Source organism: Bidens hawaiensis, unplaced genomic scaffold (assembly GCF_021521415.1).
Source record: "Bidens hawaiensis isolate Kalapana, Puna unplaced genomic scaffold, B.hawaiensis_p1.1 tig00072855_1, whole genome shotgun sequence".
NCBI lineage: Eukaryota > Viridiplantae > Streptophyta > Magnoliopsida > Asterales > Asteraceae > Bidens > Bidens hawaiensis.
Genome location: NW_027502696.1, coordinates 19478 through 37653, shown reverse-complemented (window position 1 = coordinate 37653; position 18176 = coordinate 19478). Strand labels below are relative to the sequence as shown.

General features: G+C 44.7%; 1 protein-coding gene across 1 annotated transcript; it reads right to left on the bottom strand.

Moving 5' to 3' along the window:
* Window positions 1–15583: 15583 nt before the first annotated feature.
* LOC143606057 (putative BPI/LBP family protein At1g04970) lies at window positions 15584–17469 on the bottom strand. The gene is made up of 6 exons (XM_077081958.1): window positions 17359–17469; window positions 17118–17287; window positions 16679–17030; window positions 16329–16577; window positions 16115–16243; window positions 15584–15856 (listed from the first exon to the last, which is right to left on the bottom strand). Exons 2-6 carry the CDS (start codon window positions 17246–17248, stop codon window positions 15662–15664), a joined length of 1056 nt encoding a protein of 351 aa, XP_076938073.1. The 5' UTR covers window positions 17249–17287; window positions 17359–17469; the 3' UTR covers window positions 15584–15661.
* Window positions 17470–18176: the final 707 nt, after the last annotated feature.

Below are 18176 nucleotides of genomic sequence, written 5' to 3'. Positions count from 1 at the left end.
ATATAATGGGAACTTGTGCAATGTTTTTCTCATTCAGAATTTATCAAAAAATATTTATCCTTGAGAATACTTTCTTTGTTTTTTTTATTGTTTCCGCATTGCGTTATTTAATGAACTTAAACCTTTATTTTTCCACCCACGTATTTTCGGGGCTCCATTAGATGACTTACTTTAATTGTGAAAACAACGAAACCGGTCAAACTATTGATAAGAAAAAGAACTAAATGCAGAAAATAACAACATAGTTTCACACTTTAAGGATCATGACAAAAAAAAAAACTAACTTCGAAAAACAAATAATGTTTTTCTTTTTACAAATCCTACCAACCTACTTCTACTCAAATGAAATCCTTTTTTTTTTTCTTTAATGGGTTTTCATGGTAAATAAATGTTATCTTGGTTAGTCTAAACGTTGAATATTTTAACTTTGTGTTAAATATCATTATTATTGAAGAAACACTAAGTAACCCCGGGCAGATTATAGGTAATCTGGGGGCCAAGTAATGTTTCCCACGAAGGTTAGGTCCAGCAGAGTAAGTTGTACTTCAGGGAACCTGCAAAACAGACACCGTAAGCTCGTCACTGAGAAGGGGGGGTTCCTCCTTGTGACCACCCTCCGGCGTGAGAATCAGTCTATATTGCTCTTTGAATATAAAAGTATATTATAAGAGCAGTTATCAAGTAAGTTATACGAGATTGTAGATGATCTTACCATTCCAAGATATTGGAGTATTTATAGCCGAAGGTAGGTTTTCTAGAAGGTACAGCCGGCTGAATAGTATTCCTGTTCAACCAACAGTGGATTACGCACAGGCCATACTGGTTGGTGGGTAGGTTACAACCAACAGTAATAAAGTCGGCTGCACTATTCCACCAACTGTAGACCATGCACGTCCCACTGACTGTGGATTGTACGCAGGCCATGCTGGTTGGTGAATAGGTTACGGCCAACAGTAATACTATTCCACCAACTGTAGGCTGCGCCTGCTCCACAGTGAGAGTTGGTGAGTAGGCAGCGGCTAATAGTGACAAACAGTACTAGAGGGTGCTCCTCCTCGCACTGTTGTCGGTGAGCTGTCACCCTGTGATTGGCTCATGGGCTGTTCTGGTCAGATCGTCTGTCCTATCCATACCTTGGTAGGTATGGTACAAAAGATCTTTCAGAATCAGACTGGCTCATTTGGGCGGGATTGTTCCCGCCTTGCTCATGCCTTCACGTGACTGTTGAAGTAGCTAGTCTTGTACGTGTAGCCTTGCTGTCTGCGGGTAGCCTTCCCTGATGGCTTGTATCCGCAACTGCGGGAACAGGCGGGGTACTTCACCATTGGGAGGCTTTCCCTGCGTGTACAGCTTGCGTACTGCGCGTAAGATTATATGAGCATGGTGGGTCCTGCGGGAGCAGATGGCCTTTGCGCAGACAACCCTGTTCAAGGTGAGTCTTGCGGGACCAACTGGTCTCTGCTGGGACCTACCTCTTCAAGTCCCCCCAGTCCAATGTTCTTCTCATGCGTGTTTAATAAAGTGAGGTGAACTTTTGGACTTAAGCAAAGGGTTTTGAAAAGGGTTTTGTAAGGTTTTCCATGGGAAGTCCTTGTCACTTGCAGAAATGCCCGAGTTTCCTGCTTGGTCTTTGGGTATGATGCGGGTAGGTCTGTAACCTCCTCGCAAGTCAGGAGCATTGAGTCCCAGTTGTATGTATTTTCCATGAGGTTTTGGTAGTTTCGAACATAGTGATCAATTATGTTAAGACCACCAATTCCATCTTGGAGCTTCAAACAACGTAGTTCTCGACGCTCCCGCTATGCGGGGATGTTATTTCCGTTTCCGCAAGCATTGCCCAGAAGATCCTTCTTGGTTTCAATTCCCAGCGGAGCGCTAGGTATGTGAAGGGTTTTGCCTTAACACTGTACCTGCGCTCGTCTTACGGTTACTTTACTTCCAAGGTATTCCTGGCGTCAATTCCCTGCGGGTGCTAGGTATGTGCAGGATTTTGCCTTTACACTGTACCCGCACCCGTCTTATAGTTACTTGGTTGCCGAGGAATACTTGGCTTCAATTCCCTGCGGGTGCTAGGTATGTGAAGGGTTTCGCCTTAACACTGTACCCGCATCCGTCTTATGGTTACTTGTTTGCCAAGGTTTTCTTGGCTTCAATTCCCTGCGGGTGCTAGGTGTGTGAAGGGTTTCGCCCTAACACTGTACCCGCATCCGTCTTACGGTTACTTGTTTGCCAAGGTAAGGGGGGATTTTCCCGCTTACTATTTAATATTTTCGAATTTTGAATTTTGAAATTCGAAGAGTTGGTGAAAAGATAAGAACAGTCCAAACCTCTGAAACGTCGTGCGACAGTTTCTTCTGACTGTGTCAGGACGTGCAGGAAGTTATGGTGACGTGACAGAACATGGTCATTCCAGTCGCTTTTTCAGGCGCGTGGGCGTGATTTTTCTGGCGCGTGGCCGCGAAATTACTGGCACACGTCCTTTCAACAGCTGTTGCCAGCCTGTTTTTTGCCACGTGTCATAGTTTCATTGCACCTTTGATTTCTCTCTCCTCCGCATTAAATTCACCGCATTAATTGCGATTACTATATAAAGGGGAAGAGAGTTATCTGTAATTCACACTTTCACCTTTCTTCTTCTTCTCAAGTAATTTCCGGCAAATTTTTCTGTTCAGTAAAGCCTTACTCTGAAATCTTTTTCTTTTTTCCACCATGTCTTCTCATGATACTGATGATCAGAAGACTGCTGGCGAATGCCAGTGTTCTCTTCCTGTCGATCTGTACCAGTATATCGTCAGGAAGTTCATGCTCGAGTCTCTCGAGCCTGAGTTTCCTGAACCCCACCATACTGTGTACGATGCCCCTAGTGGCAAGATCGGGGTTTATGCTGCATTCTTTGTCTACGGAAACCTTAGGTTTCCGTTGACAAAGTTTGTGTACCGTGTCCTGGAGAGGCACGGTGTGCACCTGACAGAGGTGCACCCCATGGCCATTGCCAAGGTCCGGCACTTTGAGTGGGTGTGCCGGATACTGGGCCTTGAGCCCTTTGTTGACCGTCTGATGACCTTCTACACTTGGAGGTGCATCCAGGGGTGGTACACTCTTACAACCCGTATAAAGGGTTTAAAGATTTGTACCACCGAGCGGAGTCTTCGCTCATGGAGAAGAGAGTTCTTCTTCATATCCGCTCGCGCCGTCCCCATCGCCATGAAGTTTAAGAATGGCCAGGCGCTTCCGAACCTTCCCGCCCTTAACTACGAGGAGGCGGAATGGTTTTCGAAGATATCCCGGGTCCAGTCCCCGGTTTTCCGTTTTCCGGAGTCGGCGATGGTGATGCTGGGGATGAGCCGGGTGTGGAAGGCGGCGAATGCGGATAAGGTTCCGATCGTCCTTGAATATGGTTCGAACTCTACCCCTTATGGTATGTCTTGTTTCTTTTTTGCTGACTACGATTTTTTCTAACTTTCTTGTTGATTTCAGAGGGTAACGATCTTCAGTCGCTCCTGAATCCGCGGGAGGAAGATGGTCCTGCGCGGATGGGTACTCGTGCTCTGGACGAGAACGAGTTGCCCATCCTCGAGCAGACTGCGGGTCGGTTCGTGGAGGTTTACCCGCCAGGCCAAGAGATCCTGAGCCACCGACGGCCAGGTAAGCCTATCTTCTACCCTGAACCTCTCAAAGCTGTGCCTGCTGCTGGAGTTCATGACATTTCTTCTTCTGAGGAATCCGCAGAAGGTCCTCCACTGGTGCGGAAGAGAAAGGCTGCCGTCGCGAAGGGCAAGGAGAAGGTGGCCTCTACGGCCGACCCGGTAGTCCTATCTGACTCGGAGTCAGATAATGCAGAGGTGGCGGGGAAGCCCGGTGGTGAAGAGACCACCGCTCCGGAGGCTGCAGGTGTCACCTCCGAGGAGGCAGCGGCAACGACGGTTACCGGTGTCAAGAGGCCGGCTCCATCGGGTTCGCCCCCGCTCGTCCGTGCGTTCAAGCTCAAGAAACCCCGTAAGTACCCCCATAATTCTTGTCTAGATTTGTTGTTTAAAATAAATTTTTCTAACACTTTTGCTTATGTAGGTGTGGATGTTGACGCATTCCAGGGTGGAGTTGGAGCAAGTATTCCCCCGCCAATGACGGTAGGCTCGGTCAGCCTTCCCGAGGCATCGACCCAGGCGTCTACGCCTGCTTCCGCTGGTTCCAGCCTTCCTGAGGCTGTTCCAGCTGAGAAGGTGTCTCCGCCGGCCGTGAGTGCAATTTTTACAGCATCTTTCACGGAGCCGGCGGTTACTGTTGCTGAGGAGGTGGCGCCAACCATGGCTACCACAGCGGCTGCCACTATACCTGCGCCACCGGCACCGACGGCCGGACCTTCAGGTATGCGCCAGGCTTCCCGCCGATCTATGCCACCTTCCCGTCTGCCTGACCTGTTGGATGGATTTCCTTTAGGTTCAGGTGATGGGTTTGGCGGCTATCGGCCTGTTATTGACCCTACAGGTACGTAGGGTTCCTTTTCCTTTACATATTTTTATCATCTTTTCCTAACTGCCTTTGTTTCTTTTGCAGTGTCGGATTCCAATGAAGTGTATGTTCCAAGATGGAACATACGCCGAGGAACAACCCTTCGCACCCCTGTGGAGTGCGTGGACTGGGCTCGCCACGCTGCTCCTCATGGTGCGTTGGGGGAAGCCATGGCTAGCTACCAAGAGGGTAGGCTAACCAATGAGCTTCGGGTTCTCCAGGCCCGAACGCAGCCCCGCGTCGAGCTGCTTTGTCGTGAAAACGACAAGTTAAAAGCAGCTCGCGCCAAAGATATATCTGAAGCGCGGGCTCTTCGGGAGGAGAACCGGCAGTTGGCCGCTGCCGCAGCCGAGAAGGAGAAGGCATTCAAGGCCCTTGAGGTTGAAGTCCAGGCGCGACTCGAGGCCCGCTCCAAGGCTGCCCAAGCTGTGAATGAACAGCTTCGGCTGGCCAAGGAGACTGCGCGAAACTCAACTGAGAGGGCTGCCAAGGCTGAAGCTGTTGCTGAGCCACTTCGCGAAGAGAATGAGCAGCTTAAATGCAAATTAAAGGCTCTTCAGCATGCTCATGACGCCTTGGCAATGGAAGATGCCAAGAAGCTGCAGGAGATCCTTGACCAGAGGGGGGTGCTTGACCGTACTGAAAGGAAACTCAAAAGCGTCGAAGAAGCTGCCGCCAAGGAAGTTCAACTTGCCAACCTTGATAAAAGCGGAGCCGAACGTGCTTGTAAAGAAAGTCAAGCTACCCTCCAATGGTTGCTTCGAGAAGCGTTGCCTCAGGTATCCTCTTTTTCTTTACGCTTTCTGCTCGTAATTAGAAAATGTTCTAACTTTATTCTTTTGTAGGTTGTGCGTCAGGTCCTTTCAGAGACCTCTTATGACGATGCGATGAGCGCGGCCCTCAACGCTTCTCATGAGGATGGGCAGAAGACTGGCTTCCTGCTTGGTCTAGGGTTTGCTGAGAGAGGCTTTCCGCCCTCCAACTTCCCTTTATTCAATGTTAACACTGAAGCTGCTTATGACCAAGCTGTGAACCAGTACGCTGCCTTCCCGCATCCAGTGGTGGAGAAGGTGAATGAAGCTGCTGCTGCTGATGATGGGCTAAACATCCTTAAGGCTTTCCTTGGGCAGCCGCGCTCTGATGGTGCTGGCCCAAGCGGAGGTGGCCCTGAAGCCTGATCCTGAAGATCCCTTCCCGCTGGTAGGATAGACTTAGCTTTGTATAGATTTCTTTTAGGCGGGTAGTTACCCAGCCATTCTTGTAAATGATTGTGAAATATTAATCTCTTTGCGTATAAGATTGTTATTTCCTTCCTTGGGTTCTTTGCTTTATAAACTTATGACTTGCATACTTAGTTTAAATTAGCAATTTCCCAAGTGTTTAGAATAAGAACCTTTGAACGTGGTTGATGATGGGTTAAAGTTTCGCCTCCTCCTTCGTGATTGTGCGGGTAAAACCGTCACTTGCACTTGGTAGGATGGCTAACCTTTACCCTCTATCTGACCTGCGTGTAGGTTTTTCAAAATTTCTAAGGCATTAAGTTAAACCTTTGAACGTGGTTGATAATGGACTAAAGTTTTTGCTCCCTCTTTCGTGATTGTGCGGGTGTAACCGTCACTTGCACTTAGAAGGATGGCTTTAACTTTAGACCTATATCTGACCTGCGTGTAGGTTTTTCTTATCCTTTTTTATGTGTTCATAAGTTAACCTTTTAACGTGGTAGATGGTAAGTTAAGTTTGGCTTCCTTGAATGTGATTGTGCGGGTAAGACCGTCACTTGCACTTACAAGGATGGCTAAACTTTACCTACATCTGACCTGCGTGTAGGTTTTCCTTAGAACTTTTTTAACATTTTGGCGTTGTGTTTATGCGGGTATTGCCGCCTTCCACACGCAACTACTTCTTCCTGTAAGGGAAGTTCATAGGTTACAAGCTATCAATACATCATGAAAGGAGAATCATTTCCATTAGAAGTGGCTCTAGGCCTTTTCTTTACAAGTTGGAATTGATCTACATATAACATTTGCGTAATTGAGCTCCATTCCATGTTCTAGGGATGGGAGTGCCATCGAGCCTTTCGAGCCGGTACGCGCCCTTTCCCAGAACCTCTTTGATAATGTATGGCCCTTCCCAAATCGGGGCCAACTTTCCTGGGCGTTGTTGGTTCGAAGCCTCGTTGTTACGCAGTATGTAGTCTCCTTCCTTGAAGTTGCAGAGTTTTACCCGCGTGTTGTAGTATTTTTGCATTTGTCGTTTGTAGTTTTCTTCACGCACGGCGGCTAAGTCTCTGCGCTCTTCGGCTAGCATAAGGTCTAACCGTCTTTCCGCATCATTGTCTTCTGGTTGGATTAAGACCCTTGGTGAGGGTAAACCGATTTCGACTGGGATCATGGCTTCAGTGCCATAAGTGAGACTGAACGGGGTTTCTCCCGTACTGGTCTTCTTCAGCGTTCTGTTTGCCCAAAGGACGTGTGGAAGTTCGTCCACCCAACCGGATCTATGTTCCAAGAGTCTTTTCTTTATGCCTTCGACGATGCTCTTATTTGCTCTTTCCACCTCCCCGTTACCTTGCGGGTGTGCCACTGAGGTAAAGGTGTGGGTGATTTGAAGTTCTTTCAGCCACTGCTGCAGCTTCTTGTCAGCAAAGTTGGTGCCATTGTCGCTTACCAAATTCTGTGGAAGTCCAAAACGACAAATAATAAATTCCCAAATAAATTTTTTGATATGCTTTGCGGTTGTTTGGGCTAAAGGTTTCGCTTCTATCCATTTGGTGAAGTAGTCAATGGCTACCACTAGGAACTGAACATTCCCAGCTGCTGTTGGAAATGGGCCTGTCACGTCGATGGCCCACTTCTGAAATGGCCACGAGGAAGTGACAGGAACAAGATCATTTTTCGGGCGATGCGTGTTGGGTGCGTAAAGCTGGCAAGATCTGCATTTTCTGATGTATGCCAACGCGTCCATATGCATCCCCGGCCAGAAGTATCCCGCGTTGTTTAGCTTGGCTACCACAGCGCGGGGGCCTGCGTGTACTCCACAGATGCCTTCGTGAACCTCCCTCAGGAGGTAGTCAGCATCTTGGTTGTCCACGCATCTTAACAACGGGCCAAGAAAGTTACGTCTGTAAAGGGTGTCATTGACCAGCTGATAATTTAGTGCTTTACAGCGTAGTTTTCTTGCCTGTGACTTCGACTCTGGTAACGTTCCTGCTTCAAGGTATTTTATTATTGGGGTCATCCATGTTTCTGTACCGGTTTGGATGACACAAATTTCCTTGTGCGGGACTGATGGTGTTTCGAGGAGTTCCACGCGGATGTCCTTTCCCAAGTGGGTGAAGGCCAGTGATGCAAGCTTGCTTAACGCATCCGCAGATTTGTTTTCGCTGCGCTTGACGTGTATCACTTTACAATCATTAAAATCGCGCATGATGGCTTTGGCTTGGGCAAGGTACAGGGCCATTGTGTGGTTCACAGCCGTGTACGTCCCGTTTATTTGGTTTGCCACTAGCATGGAATCAACGTGGGCTTCCAAATTTTTTACACCCATCTTTCGCGCAATCCTCAATCCGGCCAGGAATGCTTCATATTCAGCTTCGTTATTCGTACTTGGGAAATCCAGCCGAATAGCATAAGTATATTCCTGGCCTGCTGGGTTTGTTAATTTTAACCCTGCGCCTGAACCCTCGTTACTAGCTGCTCCATCAGTATAGAGTCGCCAGACCTCATCGATTTCGTGTGCTGGGGAGGGTTGAACCTCCTCCTGGCACTCTTTCTCCCGCACAGCGGGGACTTCGGCAATAAAATCAGCCAGGACCTGGCCTTTAATGGCTGGTCTCGGCTTGTATTGAATCGCATATTCTCCCAATTCAATTGCCCATTTGGCTAGGCGTCCCGATAACTCGGGTTTGCCTAGAACATTTGAGAGTTTGAAGTTGGTGAGAATAGTGATTGGGTGACCCTGGAAATATCGTCTCAACCTGCGTGAAGCGTGTATAAGTGCCAAGACCAGTTTTTCCAGGGTAGAGTACCGGGTTTCCGCGTCTGCCAGCACGCGGCTAACATAATAGATTGGCATCTGGATGCCTTTTCGTTCTACAAGCAGGACTGCCCCGGTTGCTCTATCTGTTGCGGAGAGGTATAGGATTAACTCCTCTCCCGCTTGTGGTGCTGTGAGTGTTGGGAGTTCGATCAGGCGTGATCGAATCTCCTGGAAAGCTGCTTCCGCTTCTGGTGTCCAGCGGAAGTGCGTTTTCTTTAAACAATTTCTTAGTGTTGACACAAAAGGGAACGACCTATCCGCATGGTTTGCCAAAAAGCGGTTAAGCGCGACTAGTCGTCCATTAAGTGTTTGAGCCTGTTTTATGGTGGTAGGTGATTCCATTTTGACAATGGCTTCGACCTTTTCAGGGTTCGCTCTGAAGCCATCTTTAGTAATAATGACCCCTAAGAACTTCCCTTCTTCCACCCCAAATGAACACTTGCTCGGGTTGAGCTTCATGTTTATCTTTCTGAGCGTGTTGAAAGTTTCCTCAATGTCTTTCAACATCGTCTCTGGCTCGGGGCTTTTGATGACCAAATCATCCATATAGACTTCCAAGTTTCTCCCAATTTGGGCGTGAAACTCTTTGTCCATTAGTCGTTGGTACGTGGACCCCGCGTTCTTAAGTCCGAACGGCATCATTTTATAACAAAATGTGCCATCGGGCGTCCGAAAGGCGGTTTTGTCCTGGTCATCCACAGCCATGTGGATTTGATGGTACCCCTTATACGCATCCAAGAAGCATTTAAGGCGAAATGGTGCCACCGAATCCACCTTGAGATCAATTTCTGGCAACGGATAACAATCTTTGGGGCATGCTTTATTCAAATCTTTGAAATCTATGCACATGCGCCATTGTTTGTTATTCTTCGGTACCATTACGGGATTTGCAACCCATGTTTGATATTTGCTAACGCGCACGATGCCCGCATCAAGGAGTTCCTTGACTTGGGTTCTGCACGCGTTGGTTTGCTCGGGCCCCATTACTCTGCGCTTTTGTACGATCGGCGTTACGGCCGGATCGCATTTGAGCTTATGCTCTGCCTTTCCCCGGGGTACACCAGTCATGTCGGCTGGTGTCCACGCGAAGATGTCTGCGTTTCGCTGCAGTAAGCGCTTGAGTAAGGTGCGTGTTGGATCAACAATTGTCGGGCCAATGGTAACGGCCTGATCGGGATATTTCCCGTTGAATGCCCACTGTTCAGGCTCAGTGATGGTTTGTTTGGCCATCTTCGGTTTGGGTTTAGAGGAGACAGATGCGATGCATACCTGGGGAATGCCCGTGATCATCGCTACGCCTTCAGTTGTTGGCCATCCCATCATGCCGTGGACTGAGGATACCACAGCGTTGAATCTTGCCATCCCGTCTCTCCCGAATAGGATGTCATACGTATGATGTGGTTTTTTCATCACAACAAAATCCACATCCTCCGTGCGTGAATAATTCCCATCGGTGAGAGTGACGGGGAAAGATAGGATGCCCAAGGGAGTGTTCATGCTGCCGTCAAACCCTTCCATTGAAGCATAGACCGTCTCCAGGCGTTCCTTGTCTTCATCATCGAGCTTGTCGAAGAACTGCCTGTACATCACTGTCGACGATGCGCCATTGTCAACGAGGGTGCGGGAGGTGATGTAGTGCCCCAGCTGGCTTTTAATGACAATGGGGCCTTCTTTGTTTGGGCCTCCCGGCACTCGCGGGAAGCGCACTTCTGCTTCCTTCCATGCGCATGGTTCGGTCATTGGTCTCTTTCTTCCTCTGACCTTACCATGGACCATGTTGATGCTAATGTCGACGGGCTTCCGTCCGTTACCCCTGTACCTGTTGTCGTTCCTTCCTCCCTTCTTGATAGATGCCACGAGGTGTGCGAGCCTCCCATCCTTGACGAATGTCTCGACGATGTCCCTCAAGGATGTGCACTCCTCAGTGCTATGGCCCTTTGTCCCATGGAAGTCACAAGACTTGCTTTGATCCGCATTGGGTTTCTGTCGGATCACTGGGGCTTTTGGCCATGGCAGTTTTTCCGTGGCAAATATCTCCGTGACGCTCTTGGTGAGTGGCGTCCAACGGTTTTTCCGGTTCGAAGGGTGCGTTTTGTCCCTTCCGCCAACCAGAGGGTGAGAGCTTGAGGGGGTGTCAAAGTTTATCCTTGACTGCCAAATACCTTGCCGCCTCTTTTTGTTTAGCCGGGCGGTTCTCACATTGTTCTCCCTTGTCCTCTGCGTGTAGAGGTTTGTATTGTGGGGGAGATCTCTTCCCAGCTGTTTCTCTGTTTCGGCAAAGCGCTTGGCTGCCGTCATTATGGCATCCCACGTGGATGGCATGCCGTCTTTACCCGTCAGAGTGCGGATGAGTTCTGGGTATTCAGCGCCCTGAATGAAAGCGGCGCGAACGAGGTCTTCACTGATGTTGCCCAGACTCACCTTCTTGGAGTTGAAGCGGGTGATGAAGTCCAGTAAGGATTCATCCTCTTCTCTGACACAGTTGAGGATCGTCCACTGCTCCTCAGTGTGCTTCCTCTGTTGACTAAACTGTTGACTGAACTTGTTCTGGAAGTCTGCCCAGTCATAAATGTGGTGGACCGGTAAACGGTCGAACCATGCTCTGGCTGCTCCTACCAGAGTCATCTGGAACATGTAGCACCACGTGGGTTCCGTCCAGTTACTGACGGTTGCCCCCGCAATGAACCTGTTCAGATGGTCATCTGGGTCGGATAGACCATCGTATGTGCCAACGTTGGACATTTGTTTGGCACTCCTCGGGGCGATTGCTTCTGCAATGTCCCTTGCAAATTTTGACCTTCCTGCGTTTGTAGCAGTAGGTCTAAAGGCCTTGGAGAAGTCGCGAGAGCTTTTTTCCGTGACTGGTTGGAATGCTTCCCCAAAGTTCCTTTTTGGCTGGGGATCCGTTTCCTTACGCTTCCCTTTCGCCCTATGGCGAGGGTTCGCGTCGGTGTCGGAGTCTTCCCCCTCGCCGTCTGAGTACTCGTACTCACTACTCATGTTGAGGTGCTGGCGAGTACTACCGAATTCCTCAGCTTGTTGGACTGAACGCAAGCGTTCGTCCAACTCAGCCTGAAATTCTCTTTGACGTGCCTCGGCCCATGCCTTCACTTGATCAAGTGTTTGGCGAGGGGCTCGAGGTCGTTTTTCCAGCTGGGCATCAGTGAATCCCAGTGGAATATTTACTCCACTTGCCCCTACATGAGTGACTGGGGTAGTGTTCGTAAAATGTATTTCACTTGCCCCAGCTTGGGTGGCTGGGGTAGTGTTTGTAAACATTGTGTTGCCGGTGTTAACCCCAGTGGCTGGGGTTGTGGTTACCGGAATTTCTCTAGTCATCTTGGAAGTTTTGAAAAACTGGAGAAAGATGTAGTTCTAGCTTTATGCACGGATGGCGCCAATGAAGAAACACTAAGTAACCCCGGGCAGATTATAGGTAATCTGGGGGCCAAGTAATGTTTCCCACGAAGGTTAGGTCCAGCAGAGTAAGTTGTACTTCAGGGAACCTGCAAAACAGACACCGTAAGCTCGTCACTGAGAAGGGGGGGTTCCTCCTTGTGACCACCCTCCGGCGTGAGAATCAGTCTATATTGCTCTTTGAATATAAAAGTATATTATAAGAGCAGTTATCAAGTAAGTTATACGAGATTGTAGATGATCTTACCATTCCAAGATATTGGAGTATTTATAGCCGAAGGTAGGTTTTCTAGAAGGTACAGCCGGCTGAATAGTATTCCTGTTCAACCAACAGTGGATTACGCACAGGCCATACTGGTTGGTGGGTAGGTTACAACCAACAGTAATAAAGTCGGCTGCACTATTCCACCAACTGTAGACCATGCACGTCCCACTGACTGTGGATTGTACGCAGGCCATGCTGGTTGGTGAATAGGTTACGGCCAACAGTAATACTATTCCACCAACTGTAGGCTGCGCCTGCTCCACAGTGAGAGTTGGTGAGTAGGCAGCGGCTAATAGTGACAAACAGTACTAGAGGGTGCTCCTCCTCGCACTGTTGTCGGTGAGCTGTCACCCTGTGATTGGCTCATGGGCTGTTCTGGTCAGATCGTCTGTCCTATCCATACCTTGGTAGGTATGGTACAAAAGATCTTTCAGAATCAGACTGGCTCATTTGGGCGGGATTGTTCCCGCCTTGCTCATGCCTTCACGTGACTGTTGAAGTAGCTAGTCTTGTACGTGTAGCCTTGCTGTCTGCGGGTAGCCTTCCCTGATGGCTTGTATCCGCAACTGCGGGAACAGGCGGGGTACTTCACCATTGGGAGGCTTTCCCTGCGTGTACAGCTTGCGTACTGCGCGTAAGATTATATGAGCATGGTGGGTCCTGCGGGAGCAGATGGCCTTTGCGCAGACAACCCTGTTCAAGGTGAGTCTTGCGGGACCAACTGGTCTCTGCTGGGACCTACCTCTTCAATTATCAATTTATCATACCTCAATAATTGTTGCTCATTCGCTTCAAATCATCTTGGAATCTCAGCTTGCACTTTGAATAATCAAATATGATATTCATGTGCCCCATTAGGAATCAAACCTACACAATTTGAGATAAGATCAACCTTAAAAAGACAAGTGCAACACCTAGGCTTAAACCTTGTCTTATTACAGTTGTACAATGACATGATACCTTAGTTTCCCATAATTGGTCAAAAGTCATATAATTAATAGTACCTAGGAAACTCCCTATAGAAAAAAACATCGTTTGACAAACACAACAACTTCACACCAAAATCCAAGATTCCAAGGATCTCCTTAAATTCTCCCTAATCCAAACAAACCTTATAACTATATTGATTTCGGAAAAACACATGGGATCTCACCTCTCATGCTTGAAACCGATATGTTTGTGTCGTAACAATAAGAAGATATAACCCGAGAGAAGACAAGAACAAAGCCCGATGCACAAGGACGATAAAAAAGAACACATTTTGAACAAGGGTAGGTTGACTTTACAAGATTATATTTTAAGTTCACCAAGATCATCACAGTTGCATGTTGCTTCTAGCAAAAGGGTTTATCCTAACCCTCTCTTTGTCAATGATCGCGCCTCTAAGGAAAGGCGTTTGGATGCGCAAATAAAAGACGGTGATGGTGGTGGTGACAAAGAAATGATGATGAAAACCGAGGAAAATTTGTTGTCAAAAGGAGAGAGGACAAAGAAGAAGGTGAGTTTTAGAATGCCTGAAATTGCTGATGTTTTCATATTGGCTGGTTCTCCTACAACTGCTCATGAGTCTGCTGTCCTACAAGTTGATCATGATCATCATTGAAGTTAAAATGATGTAAATTTGTTATTGCATGTTCTTGATTCTGGAAAAAATAAAAATAAAAGAAAACTACAACATCTAAACGTTTTGCTTACGTGTTCTAAGTAAATAAGCGGTTATGCATTATTTTGAAACTAGATAATAAATGCTAGTCGGGCCAAGAGCAGCCACCTCGTTTGTTTGATTCACATGTTACGCGTGTCATGGATTGAACCGTTCAGTTTTTGTTTCTGGTTCAACCAGCCGGTTGGATTGGTGTTTTTCACAAGAAATCTTATGTTTGGACGTTGAATTTGTTGTATATTTCATAGATTCTCTTTGTATTTTTTATATATATTTTTTTAACTAATTGTGCGGTTCTTATCTGACTGGCCGGTACAACTATCAAGTGAACTATATATCATTCTGGCCAACTGATCAACTTGTTTTGTGACTAATTAAATTTCCAGGTTTGTTTGTCTTACTAAAACACATATAAAATGAGTAAACCTTTTTATAAGACTAATAATCTAATTTAAGCAATAAATAGAACAAAGTTTGAGGACTTACCACTCCTATTTTATATAGATTTTAACAAGTTAAACCTAGGGCACTAAATCAATCCAAAAAAGAACTTAATCTCCAATTTAGAGTTAAAACAGTTTTAGTATAAATATGTATACATATTAGTGGTGAAAGATTATGCTAAAAATAAAATTTTAATAGTACAATAGTTAATTACATATTGTTTTTCTTTTTTAATAATAATATAAAAGGGTCACAAGAGTGTACTCGTGGAAGGGTCCTTCGAAAACTTTATAAGAAAGAGTAATAAATAACGCGTGCAAGGGTCATGAGAGTGTGCTCATGGAAAGAGCGCGTCAAGGGAAGGATAATGTAGGGTCTTGTACCACCGTGATATGTGTCTATTTTTGTTAGTAACCTAACTGAGTTAGTTAGTATCTGTTAGTGCAGTTAAGACAGTTAGTAGGTCACCAAACAAGTTAAAGGTTCAACTATAAATAGATGGCATATAAATAGTGATGCCATGTATGTGGTACATATATTGAATGAAATCCAGTTACACGCAAATCCCTCTTTGTTCTCTGATTGTGTTTTACCTTTTGTTGATTAGCAATCCTCAACAACCATTCTCCATTCCTGGTTCTTCAAGATGCTTAATCGTGTGACGGACCACTGATTCTTAATCTCGATCACTAGTTTCAACTGTTACTATCAACTCAAGAATTGCAGATCGCATCACATCGGCCTAAGATCCCATATACCTTGGTGTTATGTAGAGCTAGCAATTTACGACATGACCCTTTAATGTGATACAACTTCACACGAAGTTAACGAGTTACTTATTAAGATAAATGAACCAACATGTTGATATGGACCTAACGTCAAGACTTGGATAGATTATAACAGTTAGTCTTAAATTATGTGCCTTACTCTTTTAGTAAGTGTTCCAAAGAAAAGAATCAAACATCAAGCTCAAGATATAGTGGTTTAGAACACATAGAGCACATACTTTGTTTCCCAGACAAAATGTTTTTAACATAACTAATACTTAACATTGTACTTAAACCAACATAAGCAAACGAACTAGGTCACATCCTAACTCCTACGGATATCATAACAAGAATTACAAGGACTATTGTATTTGTCAAATGTCCTAAAAGTGTACAATGATGTTTATTATTACATTTACAATATAACTTCTACAACTAGTAGTATAATTAATATACAAAAACCACAAATACGCAATCCTAGAGACACTTCACTAGATCCATACTCTTGGCATCCAGATTATAAATACAAAACACAGCATGCATTTACACTGCATTTGTTCATGATAATATCTGGTGAGGTATGTACTCATATGCATGGGCAATATCGCTACAAATAATAATTTTGGAATCGCCATAAACAATTGAAGCATTCTGAAGCCCGTAGCCATGGAAATCAGGTAAAGAATATCCAATTTTGAGGTACAGATTCACAACTGGTACAATGACCGTCTTTATAAGCGTTGACATCACAGACTGCAAAAAATGGGTTGAGGTCAAAACGGTAATTTTGTGAGTCAAAACCCAAAATAGTGTCGGATTGGACCAACCAACCAACATGTTTTGTCCACTTTTTAATTTTAACATTTGTATTACATATAAGCAATGTTTTTCAAGATATTGTATGCATTTCAATACACATTAGGCATCTTTGACCCGTTTAACCCATTCAAACCATCCCATTTTTAGTTTTAACCCGTTTGACTCGCTACCATTGAATAATATGATCATTACCTGAACAAGAACCGTGTGAATGGTACCAATTTTGCTCCATTTTAAAGACATTGTGAGTTTGCTTAAGTTAATACCACCAGAAAGAGTGTTGTTCAATGAGATTCCTGCAAATCCTGAAGCTTCAATATCCTGAAAAAATATGAGTCAAAAAGTCAACTCATTATATAGGTAATTTACCATTTTAACCTTTTGTCATGGTAAGATTGTAACATACCATTGAGATGCATGCAACAGGAATAACTTCACCAGCATCCATAACATTAATGATAACATCAGAATCTACTATAGCAACAATACCCTCGTTTTTAACCTTCATAACTGGAGGCGATAAAATAGTAAAATTTAAGCTCAGTTCATCATTTGGAAATTCTTTATATAACTTTGGAATTATAAATCTCCATCCAGCAGTGTTCATTAGCTTCTGATCTGGTAAGCTATCAACAATCCAATACACCTTATTTGTCTGAAACACAAGATACAAAAGATTACCTACCGTATTTTGAATGCAACAAAAATATAAAGTTAATGTTAAATACTTAGGTAATCGCTCGTTCATAAACTTACATTAAAGTACACCAATGATGCTGAGTTGAGAACATTTTCATGAACCGAAATTGCAACCATATTTTCCGCGCTATTACACGAACTCTTTGATAATAAACTTTTCCCATGACTGCCATAACTTACTTCACTATCAATTTGTGTACACAACCCGTCGATACCTATAATAACCGAATCACTGCTCATAATAGGACCATCGGTAATTGTGGCATTTAAAGTTGCAAAATCCCCAAAAGTTATTTCTTTTGAAAATGATTGAAACTTTGAATCGAGTTTCCTAATCGCATCGGTAACCTTGCTGGTGATGGTATCTTCAACCGCAGATATTATATCGTCTTCAAAAAAATCAACTATGCTGAGATAAAACAAAAACAAATTTTTATTTCTTTTTACCAATGAACATGAATAAAGATTATTAATAATAGAAGGGTCGAAAATATACCCTTGATAAAGCCAAGATGCGCCTCCGTCTAACGTTATGGAGATATAATCGACATAGCATCCACACTCTTGAGGTGAAAGTCTAAGAGTCCCTTGTTGGTTATATAAACCAAGAGTCATCCCAATTTCCATACCTTCAACCTTGGGATATTAATTTTAAGTATTTGTTAGCTTCTCACTAGTATAATGAAATTCACATATCAATTCTACAAGATTAGGGTATTTAATAACAAAAGTATCACACAAACTAATAACACATCTCAATAAACATGAATACCTTAACTAAATTTACATAATAAATAAAGAAAAGTTCCAAATTGATTGTTAAAATAATTAGAGTTGTGTTCGTAGTTCTACGGCACTTGATTTCTGTGATAATCGTGATTCGCTTTCAGACAGAAACATTCAAGAAAAAATATGTAAAAACTGATTTCTTTTGTTCTGTACCAAAAAGATGACTAAGATTCCCGCATTCAGTTTTTAGCAAAAATATGCTTCAAAGCAGCTACTTTGGGTCGGATTTTCATTAGGAGTGCAAAGCAAGGCGAGGTGCTCGCGAGCTACTCTTGGATTGATAAAAAGCTCGAAATGAGCCGAGCTGGAGCCCTGTACAAAAGCTCGTTTAGGCTCGCTTATCCTTAATGAGCCTTGTGTATTTTTCAGTTTGACCTCTTTTGGACTTTGATGTATTAATTTCACACTGCAAAACCGAGCTCAAGCCTTGGCTCATTTAAGATACCACGCGAGCTCGAGCCAAGCTTAGGCTCATTTAAGGTTTATTCAAAATACATAAAAAATAATCAAAAACATATATACATAGATTGATAAATAACAAATGAGCCTAAAACTCACGAGCCGAGCTCAAGGTTTAGAAACGAGAGCTCGTTTAGACCTATAATTTTCTTGCAAACAAATAACTAATGAGTTTCCTAAATACTTAAAACTAACTAACTTGTTTGATGATTGATGCATATTATTATTATTATTATGATCCCAACACTAAATGGTTACTTGGTTGAACAACCGAAGAGGAAACATTGACCTGGTAGATAAGAATATC

Coding starts and splice junctions, on each gene's coding strand:
- LOC143606057 (XM_077081958.1), bottom strand. CDS start 17,248: ATGGAAATTGGGATGACTCTTGGTTTATATAACCAACAAGGGACTCTT. Junction 17,031..17,117: donor GCATCTTGGCTTTATCAAGG/GTATATTTTCGA, acceptor GTTTTATCTCAG/CATAGTTGATTTTTTTGAAG. Junction 16,578..16,678: donor CATCATTGGTGTACTTTAAT/GTAAGTTTATGA, acceptor CTTGTGTTTCAG/ACAAATAAGGTGTATTGGAT.